Raw genomic sequence first — 24,043 nt, forward strand, 5'->3', positions numbered from 1 at the left:
AGGTTATAAGCACCAACCGTCCCTTGACTTGTAGAACCTAGTGAGGGCTCCCTTGCCCCAGCAGGCCTTCAGCCTGCACAATCAGCCTCTGTGCCTCCCTTTCCCCACTAACATTCTCTCTAGCCCCCATGCTGTCTAGAGTAACTCTGACTCTGGACCACAGAATCCCCTGGATACTGGTGATAAGTTAAATAACTTCCAAATTACCTAACTTCTTGTTGCTAAGCTCACACCAAAGCCCATGGGAGATGAGCTCTTTGTCTGCAAACCCAGGGACCTGACCCAGGCATAGGTGGGAGATGTCAGCCAGGGCTCCCCACGTCTCCCCCAGCCTCAGCGCCCTCAGACGTGTCCGGCACTACTCAAGAGGAGGTGTGCTTAAAGTTCAGGTGTCATTCCTCGTGCCACAGCTGATGACAGCCGGCAGGCAGGAAGAGCAGCTATGTCATTGGGCTCCAGATGGTGTGGAGCCACCACTGGAGATGTGGGCACGGGTCATGAGAGTTGGCACAGGTCTCCCAGCGACGGAGCACATTCTTCCTCGCATCCCTCATCCCTGAGAGAGAAACGTGACCCAGCTCCCCTCCGTGCCAGATGAGGCAATGGAAATACAGTACTATTAACCTGATCCCTGCTTCTGCCTCTTGGTTTTTGTAGGCACAGTTTGAACTTTATTTATACCCTGTGGGGCAGAGGGCTCTGAAATAGAACCAGAGATGAAGCTCATTCCCCACTGCATTTCCTTGGAGTTCCCAGGGACTCATCAGCTCCCCTGAGCTGCAGTGGGGGACCAGTGCAGTCTTCTCCCACCCCCACCACCCCCTTTTCTCTCCAGGGATGGCAAGCACTTTTCAGGCTCCTTTCTTTTGGAGCCCCCCTGGTCCCTGTCCCCCAGACCTTCAAAGGCCATCTTACAGGCCCTCCTGGTTCTTTGGAGTTCTCAAAGCATCTCTTTCCTCTTCCTTACAGCTCCCCAGCTCCCCCAACCCGGGGACCCCAGAACCGTTTCTGGTATCCATAGCTAGTGAATAATTCAGCCCACTCAACAAAAGCTCAATCAAAACCATGGTGATACTGTGCTCAGGAGGCCGCTTGGGGCGGCTGGAAAGGCGAACCTGCCCTGTAATGTTAACTTCATTATATAAGGTTTCTTCACTGCCTAAGAAGGCATCTTCAGACCCAAATATTACCTTGGCCTGGTGCTGTCCACCTACTTCTCAGAGACTCGCTGGTCTCGTGGGTGTGCCCCCTAGGATGTGCGGTCATGTCCCTCTGAAAGCTCTCCTGGCATCAACAGTCAGTTGAACAGCAAGCCACAGTTTACAAAGTGCCTTCATGCACATTTCTCGTTTAATCACATCAGCTCATGGTAAGCTTGGAGCCCTTGAGTCAGCAGGAGCCCACAGGAGCTCTGTGTTTCAACCCGCGGCTTTAGAAAGGAATCCATCTCAATTATTCTTGGCAGATAGGGTAGGGTGAAGGGCACTGTATATGTTCCCAAAATTGTCCCTAAATGAGAGATGGCTTTGTCTCTGCATCAAGCTCTCTGAAGTGTGTCCCCAGAGGACCCTCCTCTGGGGAATCAGTGACTATAAAGGCATGAAGTCATCATCCTTTCTACCTGCCGGCCATGAAGTTTGATTTGCCTAAAAGTAAGCCAGGTATATGGTTCACTGCCCAGCATCTGCATTCATGTATATGCCCAAGAAGAACTCCTTCATCCAGGAGCACCTGTGAATTTAGACCAGTCAAGGACCTGCAGATGGGAGCGACACCTCCTCCCTTCCTGGAAGTAGCAGAAAGGTGTACGTGGGTGCTGATGCTGTGCGGCTTCTCTTTTACTGGCCCTCTGCTCCCCCAGCTCCAGGCCAGTGCAGCTCCAGGGCTATAGCTTTCCACATGCTCCCAAGAAATATGTCTACCTTAGTTCACATTTAGGAACGTCAACTTAAAAACAAAGAAAAAGTCAACCTAGCTGCATGCCTGAGGCTCAATGTCTGTAACCTTAGCTACTCCAGAGGCTGAGATCTGGGGATGGCAGTTCTAAGCCATCCAAGTCTGTGAGACTCTTATCTCCAAGTAACCACAAAAAGCTGGAAATGGAGCTGTGGCTCAGGTGGTAGAGCACTAGCCTTGAGCAAAAGTGCCCAAGTACAGTTCCCAGGCCCTGAATTTAAGCACCAGTATAGGCACAAAAAATGAACAAATAGCCGGGCGCTGGTGGCTTATGCCTGTAATCCTAGCTACTCAGGAGGCTGAGATCTGAGGATCATGGTTCAAAGCCAGCCCGGGCAGGAGAGACCGTGAGACTCCTATCTCCAATAAACCACCAGAAAACCGGAAATGGCGCTGTAGCTCAAGTGGTAGAGTGCTCGCCTTGAGCTGAAGAGCTGAGGGACAGCGCCCAGGCCCAGAGTTCAAGCCCCCCGACCGAAAAAAAAAAAAAAAAAAAAGAACAAATAAAAAAGAATGTCCACTTTCATCTCCCTGGGGGAAGAGAAGAAGAGGAAAGCAGGCCCCTTTGGTGACTTGAGTTCCTAAGAAGACATACCGTCTGGCTGGGTCTAAAAGAGTTGGGAGAGCAAGCTTGAATAATGACCCTCTCCCCAGCCCCCATTTCCAGGAAGGCTTGATAAGTGTCACAGAAGCCACCAGCCCTCCAAAGAGGGATTCTTGCCGAAAACCTTCCCAGTACATGTTCAGCCTGAGATTTTTTTTTTTAAGGCCTCACCTTGTTTTCTAAAGTACTAAATTTAGCTGCTTTTCAGCATTATTCTTCACTGAAAAAAAAGGGCCTATGACTTCTCAGGTTTCTCAGCCTTCAGAATGTGTGGACTGTGCTTTTTTATTTTTAATTTTATCTATTTATTTTTTGATGGTGCTGGGTATCAGACTTAGGGCCTTGTCCATGCCAGGCAAGCACTCTGCCACTGAGCTATAGTCCCAGCTCTATTTTTTTCTTTCCTTTTCTTCCTTCCTCTTTTCTTCCTTCCTTCCTTCCTTCCTTCCTTCCTTCCTTCCTTCCTTCCTTCCTTCCTTCCTTCCTCTCTCTCTCTCTCTTTCTTTCTTTTTCTCACTTATCGCCAGTGACTCAAGCCTGTAATCCTTGTTATTCAAGAGATTGAGATCTGAGGATCCTGGTTCAAAGTCAGCCTGCACAGGCAAGTCCAGGAAACTCTTATCTCCAATTAATTACCAAAATAAATATAAATAAATAAGCTAGAAGTGGAGCTGGGCTCGAGTGGTAGAACACTTGCCTTGAACATAAAAGCTCAGGGACAGGGGCTGGGAAGGTGGCTCAGTGGTAGAGCGCTTGCCTTGCATGCCTGAGGCCCTGGGTTCGATTCCTCAGCACCACATAAGCAAAAAGAAAAAAGCCAGAAGTGGTGCTGTGGCTCAAGTGGTAGAGTGCTAGCCTTGAGCTGAAGAGCTGAGGGACAGTGCCCAGGCCCAGAGTTCAGGCCCCACAACCGGAAAATAATTAAAACAAAAAAAAGCTCAGGGACAGTGCCTAGGCCCTGAGTTCAAGCCCCAGGAATGGCATCAGAGAGAGAGAGAGAGAATACCTTATAAGGAAGATGGGGGGGGGCTGGGAAGATGGTTCAGTGGTAGGGTGCTTGCCTTGCATGCCTTGCATGCCTTGCGTGCATGAGGCCCTGGGTTTGATTCCTTAGCACCATATAAGCAGAAAAATCCAGAAGTGGTGCTGTGACTCAAGTGGTAGAACACTAGCTTTGAGCAGGGGGTGGGGGGGAGCTCAGGGACAGTGCCCAGGCCCTGAATTTAAGGCACGTGCGTGCGCCAACACACACACACACACACACACACATGCATGCACATGGGAGAGTTGCTTCATAGCTGTCACTTTAATAACTCTTCCTATGTCTGCCTGTTAAGGTTTCAGCTTTGTTCCATGTGGCAGCTTCTTCTCTGGCTTTTTCTGTCTCAGGCCAACATTCCTAAGTCCTGTCTGGAATCCTACAGTTTGTGCATGTGTGAACAGTCTCGTTAGGTGAGGGGGCCTCAGGATTAGTCATCTAGTTCAGAGCAGTATACTGTGTGTGTCAAGCATTTTTTCATGTGACTGGTGATGATGATCGTATGTACCATTTGCAACTAGCAAGGCTGAGACTCAGCTGTGCCATCTCCATTTGCCCTCTCCTCCATCTCTCAGTGCCCTGGTCTGGTTTACTGGGCTTCCTCACGCTGTTGTGTGGGTGTTCCTACCTTCCATGCAGCTGTGAAGGAGCCTGACCAGTGCCTGTTGAGGCTGGTAGATGACAGGGTAAGGATTTATCCAGCGACTCTTCTGACTTTCAAGCATTCTGGTGACCACTCAAGTCTTATTCTATGCCCAGGGGACCCAGCCTTGGCATGACTTCCTGCCAGGTACATTTTCCTCCAACCTCAACCCTTTTCATGCTCCTCCTATTATAATTGTGGAAGCTGAATCTTGGAACAGATGGAGACTTGACCTATGGAAACCCCTGGAACAAGTATGGAACTGAATCTGCTGCTATACCTGATACCTCCAGCTCCTAGCTTTGGCAGGTTTGAGAACCCTTCTCATGAATAAAGACAGGGATGGTTTTGGAGGACCAAACCTCTCTCCTGGTAGCTTGCCTAACAGGCATCCTCTCTTGCCATCTGCTTTCTTCTTAGCAGACTGCTACATTCCTCTCTTTCCCTGTTTGGTCACTTGCAGCTTAGTTACTCCTGGAGTGGAGCTGAGAACCCCCCATTAATGAGATTCTGCAGATGCTGTAGAGTGTCTGTACAGGTCATCTTGCAAGGGCCATGTGGCCTCATAGGAACTTTTTTTTGTGGCTTCTGAGCCTTCAGGATCCCAGGCAGCTTGAGGAGTGAAACCTAACCATGCAGACAGAGCCCCCCAGTCCTCAGCTGGCTCCCTACTTCTGATCTCCTATGCCCATTGCCTTCTCCTTGTTTCAAATTTTGCTCCTAAAAGAAGATGTCTTAGCTTTGTGGGAAATGGAAAGGACAACGCAGGGAAGACTTACCTTGGTGTAAGAAGATCAAGCCATCTTGCCATCTTTGTTGCTACCTAGGACAGAACTACAATTAAGTATTTCCATTGCAGCTCCTTAAGATAGATACTCAGATATTCTGCCATCCTACAGTGCCAGTACTGAGCAAAGGGTCTATTTCATCTGGATACTGGAAAGGACACAGATAAACAGATTATCTGAGCGTGGCCTTCCTTATGCCATTATCAAAAGGGATAGTGCTTGATGCCAAAGTACAAAGATCAAGTACCACAGGAGAAAGGACATTTACAGAAGTAGGGGACTGGCCTAGCCACAGGTCAGAGCTAGCCCCAGAGATTGGGACCTGTGTAATGTGCTTAGCCAGACTTCTATCTGCACAAACCCAAAGTCACCATGAGCCCAGAGTGTGGAGCATTCCTGGTCTTGGTGATTTTGGCTGTCAGCCTTGGCACTGGGCCCCAGAGATAGCACTGAGCCCTTCTTATCTCTTAGAAACTTCTTGAACTTGGGACTGCCCCATCAGCATGATTCACATTGATCCCCAGTATTTAAGCCCTGAGTGCCTCGCCAGGCTCAAGTGGGTACAGAATCCACAGTGTCTTTGAGTGGTGACTCTGCCTCCGGAAGCTGCCACTGGCAAGACCAGGACCCAAGACTGCAGGCCATCCATCTCTTCCCTCGCCCCTTGTCATCCTCAACTACGGCCCTCTGGCCCCCTCTGCTGGCCACAGGATTTCCTACTGCAACTGTACTGATGAAGTCCAAAGAGAAAGAAACTGCCGTGAGTTTGCCCTCTGTTTTATCTTGAGTATTTTTGTGGCTGTGCTGGAGGGCAGAGAGCAGGGAGGAGGACGCAGAGGCTGGCAGCCAGGTGGCCATCATGGGTTTCTGGGACAGAATCCTCAGAGGAATGCTGGAGGAATTCCTGTAGCAAGGTGGTTGCTGTGGGACTCCTCCAGTCCATTGTTGGTGTTGCCAGGCTGCGGTGGGAGTGCTGGTGCCTTAAGCTAGTGAACAGGGCAGCAGGGGGAGAAGGGGAGGATTCTGGATAGAGCTGTGTTTGGATCCTCCATGGATCCAGATTTGTCTGGCTGCCAGCTTTGGAGTGCTTTTTTCCATCCTGGAGGCCCAGCAGGGAGCTGGCCAGGCTGAGCTGTTTGGGAGAAAGCGCTTCTGATCACGAGAAGCATTTCTGGACCTGGAGATGGGACAGGTCGGTAGAATACCCCTATGACTGGAGAAACCATGCAGGTGCACCTGTCATATATTCCCAAGGCTCCCCCTCCCTCCCCCCCCCACCAGCCCAGTCTGCCACACCTGAGCATTCCTCATACACACCTGACACACAATGGCTGGGCTGGGGAGAGGCCATCAGCAGAGCCCAGTCCTCTGGCTCACTCAGTAACCCTCCATGTCTGCTGCCAGATGGGAAGGAGTGGGAGGGGGAGATTCCAGAGCAATCCGCCCCTAATCCCTGGCTGGGCCTCAGTCTGGAGATGGCGGCTGCAGATCCTGGGAGCTCAGGCACACCGGCCCGCAGACCCAGACTCCCTGCCGTGAGCCCAGTGCTGCCCAGGAATTATGACCCTGGGAGCCTGGCACCGTCCTCAGACAGCTGGAGCCTTAGAGCTCCTAGCACCTCGTCTCCAGCAAGGCTTTGGGAAACGGTGCCCCCACAGGTGAGGCCCCTGGGTGGGTGGGAGAAGAGAAGAGCACCTGGCAGAGTGGGGCTGGGGCTGAGGGGTGGGGCCAGGCATTCCCGGAGTTTGCTAAGTGCTGTGCTTGCTTTGGGCTCTCTGTGAGCGTCCCCCTATCTGTCCAATTATGGAGAATTCTGTAGATACAGAAGAGCTGGTTTGAAATGAAGTGGAAGTTCATAGTTGTCCCTTCTGTCTATGGAGAAACAGTAGCAGAGAGATGGGATTCCCCCAGTGTACCATGGGAAGAGTCCAGAAGCCAAGTGTTTGGCTTTGGAGAATTCAGAGGGTAGCAGGTGAGGAGACCTCAGGGTGAGAGACCAGATCTGAGGCCTAGCCAGTGGACTAGGTGCCGGAGAGGAAAGCCCTGGACACTTATGTGGACGGAAAGGCTTTGTTCTCAGCGGTGCCTGTACTGAGGAGACTGTGGGGAGGGTTATTTCTGACCACAGCAGAGGACTAGAAGCTGAGAATATCCCTCCACCCACAATGGAGGTTGTCCCTAGGGGCAGGGCAGGCTTTCTGGCTGCCATTATCAATAAGGTGGTTGTATGCTGCCTTGAGATGGGTATGTGCTGGGGGAAGGGTAGTAAGAGTTCATTATCTGAAATCTTCACCCTGATGTCCTCTATAGAAGGAGACATGCCTTATAAAACCATTGATGCTTGCCCCTTGGCTCTCTGATTGGGGGCCGGGCCTGCAGCATAGGAGCAGACCAGAGGCACATATGGGACACATGTGCCATTAACTGTCCAAGCCCTCTTGGGCTCCCTGAAACCAAGTGGACTTCTTGCTGTGCTCTTCCCCCTTGCCACCTTGAGTCAGCTGTGATGACCAGTGCTGGATTGTACAGCCGTATGTGGCCAACATGTCCCCATCAGGAAGAGAGAGCATTTCCTTTTAAACTAGGTGATACCAGCTGTACTGGGGAACAGCAGCCACCCCTGATGTCAGGAGTCCGGATTGGAGTAATTCTCCCAGCCTGCTCTGGCTGGCGTGTCAGGTCCCTCCCTCCCGGTTTCAGCTCTGTCTCAGACCTGAAGGATTACAGCTGGAATCCAAAAGATCTCCATTCTGAGAAAGTTGCAAAAACCAGAGGCTGGAGCAGCAGTGAGCAGGTCGAAGAGTCTCTGCTGAGTCTGACAGCTAGCTCATGGCCACCTTCGTCCACTGTGATCTGATCCCCACCCCCACCTCAGAAGCCCAGCCCCTACCCTCAGGGAGCCGCTCCCTGCTGGGGCCCACCTGCTGGGTTAGGTCTAGGGACCGGTTAGAGTTGACACCAGATTCCATTGGTGCCAAGACAACCTTCCTAGAGGAACACACCCTCCCCCCACCCCCAACCCAAAGATCTGTTTCTATGCCAACTACTTGGGAAAGTGGAGACAGGAAGATTTGTTGAGTTCAAGGCCAGCCCAAGCAACTTGGTGATACTCTCTCTCAAAAACAATACTAACAGAAAGGACTGGGGTGTGCCTCAAATGGGTGAAGGAACACTTGTCCAGCCTGCTCAGGCCCTGGGTTCAATCCCCAGTGCTGGAAGAAAAAAAAAAAAGAAATCTGCTTCTTTCTTCCAGTCAGTATTCTAGTAGATAGAGCATTGCATTCTGTTGTATAAAATGGACATCTGAGTTGTGTCCACCCCGAATAGTGTTGCCAGGAACTTTGGATACCAGTATTTATTTGAGTACCTTTAAAAAAAAATTGGGTGTCTGTTAGAGGCAGAATTGCTGGATGGTGTGACGTTATCTATTTAACGTGATGAGGATCTTCCACACTACTTTCCCTAGCGGCTGCACTATCTTGCATCCCTACTAGCAATGCCCAAGGGTTCCAGTTTCTGCACAGGTTCACCAACACTTGACTGACTTGAAAAAAAAAAATTGATTGTAGCCATTCTAAAGGATGCACAGCTCTTCAGTTCAAGGCTAGCACTCTACCACTTTGAACCACAGCGCCACTTCCAGTTTTTTGATGGTTAATTGGAGAGAAAAGTCTCACAGACTTTCCTGCCCGAACTGGCTTTGAGCCATAATCCTCAGATCTCAGCCTTTTGAGTAGCTAGGATTACAGACGTGAGCCACCACTGCCCCCTACCGGCACCCAGCCTTTATATTTATTTTTGAGTCCTGAGGTATAGGCCCTCTTTTCATCCTCTGGTAATGCTTTGAGGCAGGCAGAACAACCTTGCTTTTCCACATGAGAAAAGCAAGTCTTGGAGAGAGGAATGGCGTAACACAAGGGCACACAGCTGGTGTCCAACAGAGCCAGGATTCTAAATCAGAATCTAGGCCCTTCCCATTGCCCGGCACAGGTGGGGATCTCATCTCTCTTCTTCTCTCTACAGATCTCTTTCTCTTTTCATGTTTGATGCTGTCCCATCATCTGACAAGCCCTCATCTTTCCCTTCTCTAACTTTCCTTTCTTTGTTAAACCTTTTTTTTTTCTTTGTCTCCATCTACCAGCTCCATTCATGGCTCTGTATAACTCCGTGAACCTCTAGGTTTTGTGTTGTTTTGTTTGGCAGTACTTAATGTCTTTCTACTTGCTTAGCTGGCACTCTACTACTTGAGCAATGCTTCTATCCCTGATTTTTGCTGGTTATTTGGAGATAGAATATAACAAACTTTTTTCGGCCCCAACTGGCCTTGAACTACAGTTTTCCAGATCTCAGCCTCCTGAGTAGCTACAATGACAGCAGCAGCTACCAGCTTGCAGCTTTGCTCCTGTCTTGAAAGGAACTGTTGCCAAGGGGCCTGTAGCTGGAGAAATTCCTCCCACCCCAGGGGGAGGGGTGCCAGCAGGTGGCAGGCAGCCATTGTGAACTTCCCCACGGGAGTCTGTGCCAGAGAAGAGGGGCTGCAGAGGGGAACAGGACTCCCAGTCACCACCCCATTGGGCGCCCTGACAGTGTGTGTCTTGCTCTTAGTTCATGGGGATTTCATAGCCATCTTCCATTCTGCTTTTTCACTTAAAGCCAGGAAGCTCAGCCGCTAAGGGACCTGGGGAATATAAAGTTCCCTTCAGAAATGGGAGTCTGCACTTAAGACCCTAGAGGGAAGAGGTAGGGGAAATGTCTGGTATTTCCTGTTAGCATCTAGAATCTTTGCCTCCCTGCTGGCCCTAGCTGTGTCTCTGAATCCCTTCCTGCTTCCTTGATGAGCAGCGTGGGGACCACAGGACATGAGCAGGTGGCTAGTGGAAGACCCCAGATGCTTTCCCGAGGCCATCATCCTGGCTGTAGGCAGGGGTGAACTCACATCCCTGTTCCTCAGCCCGTGCCAATGGCCACCATCTAGAGTGTTCATTCAGATGCAAGGGGCTAAATTGCTTTAGTGTGGCAGCCCCAATGCCCCCCCCACTTCCCCTTTCTCATGGGCTCATTCTCATATGCATATTCGCTTCTGGGAAGGTCAGGGGTGGCCAGGACCTCTGGACAAGACTGTTAGCAAAGCACAATGCCCTGCTCTCCAGGGTAAGGGTGAAGCTCTGGGGCTGGGAGGCAGACAGGATTGGAATCCTAGAGCTTTCCTTCTCTAGTTCTGTAGCCCTGGGCAGAGTGCTTAGCATCTGTAGACCTTGGCTTCTTCTCCTGCAGAATGAGACTAAGTGACACCTCTTGCCTCATGGGGCCATTCCCAGGACTCAATGAGTTAACTGGAAAGCCTGGAGAGCTGTACCCAGCACATGTCCATAGAGGGGGAGGCAGTGATGTCACCATCTATCTGAATGGTACAGCCAATCACGGGCCATTTAGAATAGTGTTTTGAGGGGCCAAATGGCAAAGATGCCCTCGTCCTGGGTGCTCATAGAGCTGAGTCCTCACAGGGGGGAACGTTCTGTGATGGGGGGGATTTGCATCACCCAGGGGTCCTTTGGCCAGAGCAGAGCTGGTATCTGCCACAGGAGCCTCAGAGAGGGAAAAGGGACCTGGTGCCAGGCTTATCCATGCCAACTGTCGGGCCCCACAAGTGTGCGATCTCCTTTGTGGGCATTTCACAACCAGTTTCAACCCTGCTTTTCCATTTCTAAAAGCCAGGCAGATGCCAGATGGAGGGAGGAGAGAGCACTGCCAGAGAAGGCAGGGGCTGGGCTCGCTTCCCCTCTCTCCAGGTCCTCAAGCTCCTTCTCTGTCCACAACATTACTGGGCCTGTTTCTCAGTTCTTCCATATCCCAGCAGGTGGGACAAAGCGCCCTCCTCTCCCCATTAAAGCAAACTCGTTACTAACAAAACCCTCTGACCAGGGAGGGTTGGGCCCGTGATAAGAAGGCCGAGCTCTTAAGTGCATATGGCACTTAATTTTGTGTAGATCTGTCAATATTGAGTACGCTGAATGGTACATTCATTTCCACTTAAGAGTGCATGACTGCAGGTTTTTCTACACCCGCCTTGGGGTTGCAGTGGCTATGATGCTACCTAGATCCAGACTTAACACTTAACGAATACCTTCTGCTTGCTGCTGTCTTAAGCGCTCCCTGATCATCCTCTGTAACCTTCCCAGGAGACTAGGCAAGGGGGTGTGATTACACCCATTTTGCAGGCAAGGAAAATCAAGGAGAGATGTGCTGTTTGCCATCGCTGCTGGGAATAAGACAGGAGAGCAGGGGGGGGGGTGTTTTAATTTTTAACTTGTTGTTATAAAGGTGATGGGCAGAGTTACAGTTACATAAGTCAGGTAAAGAGTACATTTCTTTTTGGACAATGCCACCCCATCCCTTGTGCTCCCAGTGTCCCCTCCCAGCCCCCCCCACATGTTGTATAGTTCATTTTCAACACAGGGTCTAGCACGTCCCTCTGCTGCCTTTGTTCGCCCTTTGTTCCTCCATTTCCGCGAGGAGGGCAGGTTTTTTTTTTTTTTTTTTTTTTTTGTCGGTCGTGGGGCTTGAACTCTGGGCCTGGGCGCTGTACCTCAGCTCTTCAGGTCAAGGCGAGCGCTCTACCACTTGAGCTACAGCGCCACTTCCGGTTTTCTGGTGGTTTATTGGAGATAGGAGTCTCACGGTTTTTCCTGCCCAGGCTGGCTTTGAACCGCGATTCTCAGATCTCAGCCTCCTGAGTAGCTAGGATTTACAGGCGTGAGCCACCAGCGCCCGGCTGAGGAGGGCAGGTTTTATGTCAAGCTGGTGAGCCAGACCTCCTGACAGATTTAAGGGGGACTAGAACTGGCTCCTTGGGTATAGAAGGTCAAAGAGTCTGAAATGAGAGCCCAAAGGCAAAAACACCTCATGCAGAATGGAGGGGAAACCCAAGAGGAAAGTCCTGAGTTCAGGAGTGATCAGGGGAGGGACTGCCCTCCTCCCAGCATCCTCAGGGGACCTATGACCTGAAAAAAGCCCCAGAGGAAGCAGAGAGGAACCACCCTCCCTGGGCTCTGAGTTTGTCCAGGCTGTTGTTTTGTGGGTTGTTCTTCCCCCCCCCAATACCTTGGCAGAAATCGAGCAAGTGACTTCTGCCTGCAGTTGGCATGGGCTGTGTCTGGAGCCAGTGTGTGTGACTAGGACACTTTCTTTGGGTTTCTAACCCCCACAAACAGTCCTCCCTGCCCTCCTCCCTCCCCTCCCATGATCTGACCTAGCCTTACTTGGGGTGTGCTGTGTGTAAAAATACACGGGGTTGAGCCATTTCCTGCTGCTTCCGTTGTTGCGTGGTGATAAGGCACAGAAACTCAGCTGTGGACAGAGATTCCCCCAACAGCACAGGGCAGCAGCCCCAGGCCTGGCCGCTCACATCCAACCCCCCAGCCGTCCTTCCTATCTTCTGTGACCTTTCCTGCCTTCCTCCTCCGCCTCCTCATCCCCAGCCTCTCTCTGTCCCTCCCTTCTCCTTCCTTTGAGTTTTGTGCCATCCTGATGTGCTGGGGAAGCCCACCTGCCTGGTGGGGGACAGAGGGGCTCTTAGGGCCTGTCTGCACATTCTCTACGTCCTGCTGGTCCCCTTGGACCCCCCCCCAGGCTGCTCCTTGCTTCCCTGGGCCTGTGGGTTACCTCTGGGACTTCAGTTCCTGCTGGCCAGGCGAGCAGGGCGGTGGACGCCCACTGTCCCATTTCTGGGAGACAGAAGGGCTGGGTGTTCACCCCATCATGAAGCGGAAGAGGTTGCGGACAACCTCGGAGAGCGGGAAGGTAACTGAGGATCTGGGAGCCGTGTCAGCAGGGGTGGGTCACCTACACAGCTGTGTTAGTGAAGATGGGGCTGTGGGGAGGGCAGGGCCAGGGGAGGGGCTTTGATCAGCTCTGAGAAGCCCCCTCAAGTGCCTTTTGGATAGGTTGAGTCCAAAGAAACAGTTCATCTCATCCCTGAGAAATCCACCGTGGGACTTTCCACCGAGGCTACAGCCCGCTGGAGCCCTTCTTGGGTTCCTCCTTGTGTCCAAGCAACAAGGATTCTGGGATGGAAGTTCTTTCTTTCTTTCTTTCTTTCTTTCTTTCTTTCTTTCTTTCTTTCTTTCTTTCTTTCTTTCTTTCTTTCTTTCTTTCGTTTTGGTCGGTCATGGGGTTTGAACTGTGGGCCTGGGCGCTGTCCCTGAGCTCTTTAGCTCAAGACCAGCACTCTACCTCTTGAGCCACAGTGCCACTTCTGGTTTTCTGGTGGTTTATTGGAGATAAGAGTCTCATGGATTTTCCTTGCCTGGGCTGGCTTTGAACCACCATCCTCAGATCTCAGCCTCCTAAGTAGCTAGGATTACAGGAGTGAGCCACTTGTGCCCAGCAGTTCTTTTTCATAGCTGTGTGTCACAGAGTAACTTACTAGACTTCCCTGGGCCAACTGGCAGAGCAGATCTGCCTAGTGTGCATTTTAGTGTGGGGCTGGGGAGAGAAATGTGGGTATGCTCTAAGCCCCGCCAGCCTAAGCTCAATTGCTGAGAGAGTCCTGTTGTTGGTGTTCATGTAGACTTTTTCCCCTTAAAACTTCCTGTTCATACTGCAAGCGTTTTCCCAGGGGAGACCAAGTCCCGAGGTATGCAGGCCTGCGCTGAGTCCCAGCGATCCCTTCCTTCCCTCTGGGCCGGTGACTTAGCCGGGCTCCTTCTGCTTGTCTCCTTCCCCAGGGTGACAAAGGTGACCTGGCGGCCCTGAGCCTCCCTTCCGGCCCTGGCCATGGTGACAGCGATGGCCCCATCAGCCTGGACGTGCCCGACGGGGCGCCGGACCCGCAGCGCACCAAGGCCGCCATCGATCACCTGCACCAGAAGATCCTGAAGATCACCGAGCAGATCAAGATCGAGCAGGAGGCGCGGGACGACAACGTGGCGGAGTACCTGAAGCTGGCCAACAACGCGGACAAGCAGCAGGTGTCGCGCATCAAGCAGGTGTTCGAGAAGAAGAACCAGAAGTCGGCCCAGACCATCGCCCAGCTGCACAAGAAGCTGGAGCACTACCGGCGGCGCCTGCGGGAGATCGAGCAGAACGGGCCGTCCCGGCAGCCCAAGGACGTGCTGCGGGACGTGCAGCAGGGGCTCAAGGACGTGGGCGCCAACGTGCGCGCGGGCATTAGCGGCTTCGGCGGCGGCGTGGTGGAGGGCGTCAAGGGCAGCCTGTCGGGCCTGTCGCAGGCCACGCACTCGGCCGTGGTGTCCAAGCCCCGCGAGTTCGCCAGCCTCATCCGCAACAAGTTCGGCAGCGCGGACAACATCGCGCACCTGAAGGACCCCCTGGAGGACGCGGGGCCCGAGGAGGCGGCGCGCGCGCTCAGCGGCAGCGCCACGCTCGTGTCCAGCCCCAAGTACGGCAGCGACGACGAGTGCTCCAGCGCCAGCGCCAGCTCGGCCGGCGCGGGCAGCAACTCGGGCGCCGCGGGGCCGGCGGGCGCGCTGGGCAGCCCTCGCGCCAACGCGCTGTACGGCGCCCCCGGGAACCTGGACGCCCTGCTGGAGGAGCTGCGGGAGATCAAGGAGGGCCAGTCCCACCTGGAGGACTCCATGGAGGACCTGAAGACCCAGCTGCAGAGGGATTACTCCTACATGACCCAGTGCCTGCAGGAGGAGCGCTACAGGTAGGGGGCAGGAGGCCGTGTCACCCCGGGGCTGCCCGAGGTCTGATCGCATGGGGACCTCTTGGCTTACGTGGGTGAGATGGGTGTCCAGAAGGGGAAACTGAGGCAGACCTCTCGCCTACCGTAGAGTCTGGCCAGATCACTGACTCTGAGGCAGCTTACCTCCTGCTGCATTCAAGTATTTTACCGTATAACCCGAGCCAAGGGATGGTTAGCTCTGGGCACAGGGAGGGTAGCGCTGTTCTTTATACCTCCACGAGGCTCTAAGGGAGACTGAATGGAGCCAGACTTCCTTGAGTGCCTATGTATGTAGCATGGACCGTTCCAACACCCAGGGGATACACTGATGGCCAGTTTGGGATTGAGCCCAAGTCAGGTCCCCCTCCCAACAGCCTCTGATATAACACTTGCTCCTTGAGAGTGTGGGGACCTTTTCCTTGCTTGGTGCTTTTTCCTCTTAGGAAGGTTTGTGGAATTAAGGGGGGTGGGGGGCGCAGAGGCCAGGCACCTGTGACTCACACCTGTAAGCCTAGCTGCACAAGAGGCTTGAGATCTGAGGAGTGTGGTTCAAAGCCAGCCCAGGCAGGAAAGTCCATGAGACTCTTATCTCCAATTAACTGCCAGAAAACCAGAAGTGGTACTATGGCTCAAAGTGGTAGAGAGCAGAAAAGCTCAGGGACAACACCCCAGGCCCTGAGGTCAAGTCCCACAACTGACAGAAAAAAAAGGGGGGAGAGGGATGGGAACCCCATCCAAAATAAAACTAACCATCCCCACATTACAGTCGTCTTGATATTTGTCTGTTTCATAACATGTCCCGTATATCCTGGTACTCCGGCTACCCCAGAGAGCCTCTCAGCCCAGGGGATGAGAGCCCAGTGTGACGTCCTTTACTCCCCCATTCATGAATTGTGTGATTCGTGTGATTCTCTGGGCAGTTTCCTTCATCTCTGGGGGCTGGCAGATGAGAAGGATGCTGGCACGCCCTGTCTTATGGGACATGAGGAACCTAATACACCATGCAGATAGAATGCCTGGCCCAGCACCTGAGTGCACCAGTGCAAGGTCCAGGAGGCCCTTGGTACCCACAAGTATCAGGATGCACAGCTCAGCACTGCGCATGCTCAGGATGCACAGCTCAGCACTGCATGGGCTTGATTCATTTTTCCCAAAACTTGGTCCGACTTCCCCTGAAGACATGCCGCCTTTCACCGGATCTCAAATATTCAGCAGGTCACTTAAATTAAGCACATTACATACCCATTTTTGGCTTGGGATGATTGTCATAACTTTTTACTTTGCTTTGTGGGTACCATCTGCATTTTGGGGGGGCAGATTTTCACAAAATTAATGTCAGGGAGACACTCAGCAGGTCACACAATTTAAACACAACTAAGGATGATACGGCACTGGCGAAGCTCTTCGTATCCACGGAGCTGAGGAATGAGCCTGTGGGATTTTTTTTTTTGGACAGTCATGGGGCTTGAACTCAGTACCTGGGAGCTGTCTCTGAGCTTTTCTACTCAAGGCTAGCACTCTACTACTTGGAGCCACAGTGCTACTTCCTGTTTCCTGGCGGTGAATTAGAGATAAGAGTCTCATGGACTTTCTCATCTGGGCTGCCTTTGACCCTCTCGAGAAGCTAGGATTACAGGCGTGAGCCACCATTGCCTGGCACCCTGTGGGAATTTTAACATTTTTGGTTTTGAAATTTCATTTATTTACTTAGGTGCCGGTACAGGGGCTTGAACTCAAGGCTTTTCACTCTCTCTTGGCTTTTTCTACTCAAGGCTGGTACTTACCACTTGATTTACAGCTTGATTTCCAGTTTTTTGCTGGTTAAATGGAGATAAGAGTCTCATGGCTTTTTTTTTTTTTTTTGTCAGTCATGGGGCTTGAACTCTGGGCTTGGGCGCTATCCCTGTGCTCTTCAGCTCAAAGCAAGAGCTCTACCGCTTAAGCCACAGTGCCACTTCCGGTTTTCTAATAGTTTATTGGAGATAAGAGTTTCAGGGACTTTTCTGCCTGGGCTAGCTTCGAACTGTGATCCTCAGATCTCAGCCTCCTGAGTAGCTAGGATTACAGCTGTGACCACCATTGCCTGGTCTTGAGTTTTTTTATTATTATTTTTGTGACAGCACTTAATGGAAACCATGTGTAATAATAAACCTGTGAATAAAAAAATAATAAACCTGTGAACAAGGCAGGCTTCCTGTCAGTGGCAAGCCCCTTTGCCGTGGGGTTGAAATTAGAACAGGGGGGGCTGGGAAGGTGGCTCAGGGGTAGAGCGCTTGCCTCGCCTGCATGAGGCCCTGCGTTCGATTCCTCAGCACCACATAAGCAGAAAAAAAGCCACAAGTGGCGCGGTGGCTCAAGTGGTAGAGCGCAGGCCTTGAGCTGAATTGCTCAGGCCCAGAGTTCAGGCTCCACGACCAATAAACTTCCCCCCCCCCAAAAAAAAATGAGAACAGGGCCGGACACATGTGTAGGCTGTACGTGTCACTGTTTGCTGAGGGAGTGGTGGCGTCTTGAGGAGAGGACGGTGGCGTTGGAGCAGGGCTGGGGTCACCTCTTCCCCTGCCCCCCAGGTACGAGCGGCTGGAGGAGCAGCTCAACGACCTGACTGAGCTTCACCAGAATGAGATGACCAACCTGAAGCAGGAGCTGGCCAGCATGGAGGAGAAGGTAGCCTACCAGTCCTACGAGAGGGCACGGGACATCCAGGTATGGCCTCGGGCGTGCCGGTAGAGCACGGGGGTTTGCAGTCACATGGGGGCAAGGGGCCCAGCAGAGCAGAGCAGACAGGGCAGCGTGGAGATAACAAGGCAGGCCTGCAAAGGCAAGCTGGTGGGTGAGAGCTTCCCGCCCCCCCCCCTATTCTGGTGGTGGCCTGGCAAATAAAATAACTGAGATTTCCAGTCCTTGGCCTTCTTTGACAGGGAGCTGGGATGGGGCTAGCTCCTCTCCTTCCCATATCAACCAAGACTTCTGCTTCTATTTTTTTCTTTTTGTTGGTCATGGTGCACACAGTGCCACTTCAGGTTTTCTAGTGCTTCATTGGAGATGGACTGCCCGGGCTGGCTTTGAACCATGATCCCCAGATCTCAGCCTCCTGAGCAGTTTAGGATTACAGGCGTGAGCCACCAGCACCTAGGGAGCCGAAGAGTTCTGTTTCCTTGCATCCTCCCAAATAGTGATCAGACAGGGCTTTGCTCCCATCTATAGCTACCCATCTGGGCCCCTCTTGGCCTTTGGAGAGAGGATCCTGTGTATTTTAGCTCTCCCCCAGTGGAGTAGTGTATTAATCCGTTTTCTACTGCTATAACAGAATGCCTGTGCTGAGGTAATTGGTAAGGAGAAAAGGTTCACCTAGCTCACAGCTCCAGAGGTCTCGTTCTGTGCCAGCTTCTGTCCAGTGCTGATGATGCCATCCTAGTGGATGGCATGGCAGGAGCTGTGTAGAGAAGATCACATGGTAAGGCCGAAACGCAGGGAGAGACAGGGTTCTGACTTGCTCTTCTACAACAACCCACTGTCACAGGGAGTAACTGGCTCCAAGATGCCATCTTTAATCCCTTCTGAAGGCAGCACCCCCGGAACCTCATTGCTTTCCACCAAGTCCCTTCTTTGGTTTTGTTTTGTGCAAGTCCTGGGGCTTGAACTCGAGGCCTGGGCGCTGTCCCTGAGCTTCTGTGCTCAAGGCTAGTGCTCTGCCACTTGAGCCACAGCCCCACTTCCAGCTTTTTGGGTGGTGTTTTGGGGATAGGAGTCTCATAGACTTTTCTACCCGGGCTGGCTTCGAACCTCAATCTTCAGAGCTCAGCCCCCTGAGTAGCTAGGATGACATCAGGAGCCACCAGTGCCCAGCCCAAGCTCCCTCTTACAGGTTCCTTCCAATATCGCCACATGGGGGACCAGGCTTCCTCAAACCCTATGCAAATCATGGTGGGCCGGAGGGACTCAGCCTAGGGCTCCCACCCATCCTGAGCCCCCCCCCCCCGTGCCACCGTCTGTGCCCGAACAGGAGGCTGTGGAGTCCTGCCTGACGAGAGTCACCAAGCTGGAGCTGCAGCAGCAGCAGCAGCAAGTGGTGCAGCTGGAGGGCGTGGAGAACGCCAACGCGCGGGCGCTGCTGGGCAAGTTCATCAACGTGATCCTGGCGCTCATGGCTGTGCTGCTGGTGTTCGTGTCCACCATCGCCAACTTCATCACGCCCCTCATGAAGACGCGCCTGCGCATCACCAGCACCGCCCTCCTGGTCCTCGTCCTCTTCCTGCTCTGGAAGCACTGGGACATCCTCACCTACCTCCTGGAGCACGTGCTGCTGCCCAGCTGAGCAGCCGGCCCCACCCCGCCCGCCCCGCCCTCTCCAGGAGGGACCCTGGGACTCGTGTGTCCCTTGGACTTCGTTTGTGTGTTGGGTTTGGCCTCTTGCCCAAACTGTCCATTTGGCAGCTTCTGCCCTTTCTCTGTACTTGCTTATGTCCAACACCTTCTCCCTGTTGGCCCCGACTGGAGGTAGAGGGGACACCTTGGCCAAATGAAGCAGAGGAGGACGCCAGGGCTGATTGTTTGGATTATTCAGTCACACAGAACATCTCCCAACTGGCCTTGGGATGGCTCAGGTCAGGAAGGCCACTAAGACAGGAGAAAGCCAGCTCTCCCTGGGCTTCCCCCAGGAAAGGCCCAACCCTGGGGACCCGCCGCAGCCCTTTCCAGTGGAGATAGGATGGAGGCTGGCCCCAGCGAGCACAGGATGGAGTGGGGCGCAGTGTTCTGGTCTTTCAGGGCCAGTGTGCAGCCACTTGGGAGCTCAGACTATCCTTCACCCCTCTTCTGGGTTTTGAGGCTGGCATCCAGGGCTGGGCCGTTTCTGATGTGCAGGATGCAGGCTCTGGAGGCAGGCCCAGTGGCGTGTGACTTTGAATTTGGGTTTTCCCTGCTCACCTTTCTGCCCACCTTGTCACTGGATCTGCTATTTTCAGGGAAACAGGCCCCAGAGGCATGAGCCTCAGCCCAAGCCCTTAGGCCTCTGGGAGCAGGCAGGGTTCTATCTATTTATTTATTTATTTCCCGTCCCATCCTACCCTATGCCCATTCTGCCCCACTGGGCTCCAGGGAGAGGACTTACCCTTCTCCCTCTGAAGCCAGGGCTGATTCTCGGCTCATTGCACTTCCATACCTTGTAGTCTCTCCTAGCTGGGGGGCGTGACCACCCGGCATCTCCCAGGCATCCCCACGACTGGGTGGGAGGAACGTGGCCTCTCTTTTATATATGTCTATTTATTTTATATGTGTGTATTTGTGGAGGAAGAGGTGGTTTATTGATTTATTTTTTTAAGGCTCTGGAGCGGTGTGTATAGTTTCTCTTCACATCCCAGCTTCCCCACGGGCACTTCCAAGCACAGAGGGGTCTTCTCCGCACAGGAGAGAGGAATCCCCTAGGGAAGGGAGAGCGGTGCCCGCCAGCTGTTGTGGACCATCCCAAGAAATAAATATCCTCTAAATTTTCAAACCATCCTGTCTGGCGTTGGTTAATTAGGGTATCTCCATGGAAACCTTTGGATCTATGCTTTGTGGACCTCGTTTGCTGGCTGGGGTGGACCTTATTTGCTGGCCTGAGGCCTTCCTGTATTGCACCAGGCATCATCCACCCTTCCCAATTTGTTTTTTGCAGCCAACACTCTGGCCTATGATAGAATACTCATCCAGCTTCATCCCCCTTCCTGGAACCTTCCCAGCAGGAGGGAAATTGGAAGATGCCATTTATCTCAACAGATCTACAGCTGGGAGGCTTGCATGATAGCAGTCATATACATATTTGGCCACAAGAGGGCAGCAGAGCCCCCACTTTGCCAGTGCTTTCCAGAGCCCCGGCTCTCCAGGAACAGCAAGCTAGTCTGCATAGAATCCCAGTCCCTGTGTCTACTCTGAAAGCCTGACTCCCAGTAGGAACCCCGTGGAGTTTGGGTGAGGTCCCAGAGTCTCCTTTCTGGGAAGAGACCAAGTTGACCTCTAATGCTTTGGCCACAGCAGGGGTTGTGAGAAATGGACCCAACTCAGAGCTCCTAGTCCTAGATCCTAACCTATAATTAGCACACTTGTGGCCAATTTACCCCCTATCTGAACCTCAGTTTCCACATAAGATATCTGCTCCCTTCAAGGGCCAGGATGTTCTGTGGGACTGACAAGTTAAAAAGCAGTAACTGGGCACCAGTGATAACATGCTTATAATCCTAGCTACTCAGGAGACTGAGATCTGAGGATCACAGTTTGAAGCCGGCCCAGGCAGGAAAGCCCATGAGACTCTTCTCTAGTTAACCACCCAAAAAGGCAGAAGTGGAGAATGGCTCAAGTGGTAGAGCACTAATCTTAACGGGAAGGAAAAAAAAAAAAAGCTCCGGAATAGTGCCAGGCCCTGCATTCAAACCCCAGGAGCAGCACACGTGCATGCGGTGTGTGCGCATGCATGCACGCGCGCGTGCACACACACACACACACACACAAGCTGCAGCTATCCCTTTGGCTTCAGGCTCTGAGGGACTCCGGGACTAACGGCAGTGGCACAGGAGAGGCTGTGGTGCTGCACTGCAGGAGCAGAGGTAAGTGTTCAGAGTTTGACCCTCCCGGTCCAACCCCAGGCTGGAGTTCAGGTGACCTTAGGAGTTCTTCATCAGTATCATTCGTGGACCTTGCACCCCCTTTTTTTCCAACCACATGCACATACCTCTCTTGGGGGCCCACATTCCTGGCCCCAGGTAGGGGGTGGCTGCTGTAGGCTGCGGACATTTCCCGCATTCCTCCTCAAGGTCAGGTGCCTTCCCCGAATTGGTTCTTAAATGTCACTGGCAGCCCTAGTCCACACACTGGAGGGAGGGGCGGAGAAAGGGGGGTCATCCGGGCTGACCCTGAGGACACACAGCACACGGGGGGGGGGGAGGGGAGTGGTGCCAACCTCGCCCACATCTTCTGCAGAGGACAAACAACACAACTTGTGTTTCCCTCCTCATGATCTGGGCAGGCATCTCAGGAAGCCCTGCGTTCCGGAGCTGGGTTTTGTTTCTCTGGCATTCCCTCACACTTCATTGTTTGTGTCTCAGCCTAGGCTCCCTCTGTTAAAACAACAGCAACAACAAAATGAAGGGGGGGTGCTCCCATGCTTGTCCCTCCCCCTGCTCTCATTTGGGTTTGAACTCTCATTTGGGAGAGACTCGGTGGGGGGGGGGGGTGTCACACTATTAAAGACTGATTTGCAAACTGCGAGGCCGGCAGCAGACCTTCCACAGGGCATCTGTCTGTCCCCCAGGCTTGGGGATCACCTTTGGGGGGGGCTGCAGGGCTTCCCCAGGTTGGAATAGTTCTCCCCCGCCCCAACGTGGGCACAATTGAGAAGGCTGGGAGCTTCCTCTGCAGGCGGTGGGCCCGGGCGGGCCTAGCTGCTGAGCTGTGCCGGGCCACGCTGGCACGCCCTGGGTCCATGTGGGACAGTGGCGCCCTGACAGCTGCAGAGCATTGCACTGGCAAGCGGCAGAGCTTGCAGACACGCAGAGTAGCGGGAAGTGACCGCGCTGCCTGCCCAGGCTGAGCACAGAGAGGCGGGCGGTGAGGCACTGGGGCCCAGCCAGGACACCCAGAGATCTTCCTGCCCCCCTCCTCCTGCTCACCTCTCCCTTCAGTGGCAGGCCCTTAAGTAAAGCTGGGCACCCAACAGGAAGGGGCCAGCAGACCCGAGTTCAAACCCAGCCACTTGCTCTAGACAGTTTCCATCACCGTCCCTGTCTCCCGGGCAAAACCAGCCCAGGCCCAAGAAGTCACCCCAGCCTGACAGAAGACTGACTGCGTGAAGGCCTGAGGCTTGAGGCCCAGAGGATCACAGTTCAAAGCCAGTCCTTGAGACTCCCTCCCTAAAGAAGCATAAAAAGACAGGCAGGAAGCATGGCTCAAGTGGTAGAGCACCAGCCATGAACAAGCACAGCCGAGCGGGGGAGCCAAGGGGAGAGGAGGCTGGGGTATGAGTCACGATTGTCAAACCTGTGAGGCCAAGGACCTCAGGCTGCCAGGGGTAGGCTGCAGCCCGCAGGATGATGATGAGCCTCCGAATGCCTGCCCCAGGGCACTGGGGGGCGGGGGAGAGTCGGGAGGGAAGGCTCTAATCTGCCAGGGATCAGGAGTGTGCGGACCACGGGCAGGCCCTGCAGTGAGCCCTCTGGATGAAGGCCGGCTGTCATCCTCAGAAGAAGGTGGCAAAAGGAAGCTTGCCTCACTCGGGCTGGCCAGCATTGCCCGCAGGGGGGAGGAGGGGGGGCTGGAGCTTGCCTCAGCACACCCAGACTTGTTGGCAAATCCTGAGTCACCCGAAGCCAGAAGGGCAGTCTGGGTGGGGACACTCCTGCTGCCTCCAATACTCAGGGCCTTCTAGAAGATCACCCCGCTGCCTGCTGCTGCGCTTCCCTGCAGCCCATCTCTCCCTTAGTCCCCTGACCTCCCAGATGAAGGGTCCTGGGCCTAGCAGTGCTGGACAGGCCTCTTGTATCATGTGCAGTACGCACCAAGTTGGCTCAGCCTCAAGAGCTCCAGGAGCACATTCCACAAGCCCCCCCCCCCGGGGGTCCCAGGAGCCCGCTCTCTGTCACCCTTCTGGCCTGATGCTTCTTTGGTTGCTCTACCGGGGTTATTCTTGCAGTAATTTTGGCTGCAAATGACTGTTAAAGTCACAATTCCCTTTTTTTGTTTTTTTTTGTTTTGGTGTATGTATGTATGTATGAACTGGGACTTGAACTCAGGGCCTAAGTGTTGTCCCTTAGCTTTTTTTTTTTTTTTTGTCGGTCGTGGGGCTTGAACTCTGGGCCTGGGCGCTGTCCCTCAGCTCTTCAGCTCAAGGCGAGCGCTCTACCACTGAGCTACAGCGCCACTTCCGGTTTTCTGGTGGTTTATTGGAGATAGGAGTCTCACAGTCTCTCCTGCCCGGGCTGGCTTTGAACCGCGATCCTCAGATCTCAGCCTCCTGAGTAGCTAGGATTACAGGCGTGAGCCACCAGCGCCCGGCTTCCCTTAGCTTTTATATTCAAGGCTGGCACTCTACCACTTGAGCCACGGCTCTACATCAGGCTCTCACTAGGATTATAGACGTGGGTCACCAGCACCCAGCTCCATGAAACTCTTATCTTCAAGTAACCAGCAAAAAGCCAGAACTGGAGGTATGGCTCAAGTTGTTAAACCTGAGTCTTTTTTTTTTTTTCTGTCAGTCGTGGGGCTTGAACTCTGGGCTTGGGCGCTGTCCCTGAGAGCCTCAGCTCAAGGCGAGCGCTCTAGCACTCTACAACTTGAGCTACAGCGCTACTTC

General features: G+C 53.3%; 1 protein-coding gene across 4 annotated transcripts in view; it reads left to right on the top strand.

The window, feature by feature from the left end:
• Positions 1-19,049, top strand: part of Tmcc2 (transmembrane and coiled-coil domain family 2) — a 40,843-nt gene extending 21,794 nt beyond the window's left edge. Inside the window, exons 1-4 of one of the 4 annotated variants that reach the window (XM_013017256.1) lie at positions 5,623-5,790; positions 13,757-14,700; positions 17,289-17,424; positions 18,725-19,049. In XM_013017256.1, the coding sequence (XP_012872710.1) occupies positions 5,764-5,790; positions 13,757-14,700; positions 17,289-17,424; positions 18,725-19,036 (1,419 nt within the window). In that variant the 5' untranslated portion in view covers positions 5,623-5,763 and the 3' untranslated portion in view covers positions 19,037-19,049. Of the gene's footprint in view, positions 1-5,622; positions 5,791-12,558; positions 12,831-13,026; positions 13,105-13,756; positions 14,701-17,288; positions 17,425-18,724 lie in introns of those variants that run through there. The other 3 variants (XM_013017255.1, XM_013017257.1, XM_013017254.1) reach the window with 3 other exon arrangements.
• Positions 19,050-24,043: the final 4,994 nt, after the last annotated feature.

Source organism: Dipodomys ordii, unplaced genomic scaffold (assembly GCF_000151885.1).
Source record: "Dipodomys ordii isolate 6190 unplaced genomic scaffold, Dord_2.0 Scaffold35, whole genome shotgun sequence".
NCBI classification, from domain to species: Eukaryota; Metazoa; Chordata; class Mammalia; order Rodentia; family Heteromyidae; genus Dipodomys; species Dipodomys ordii.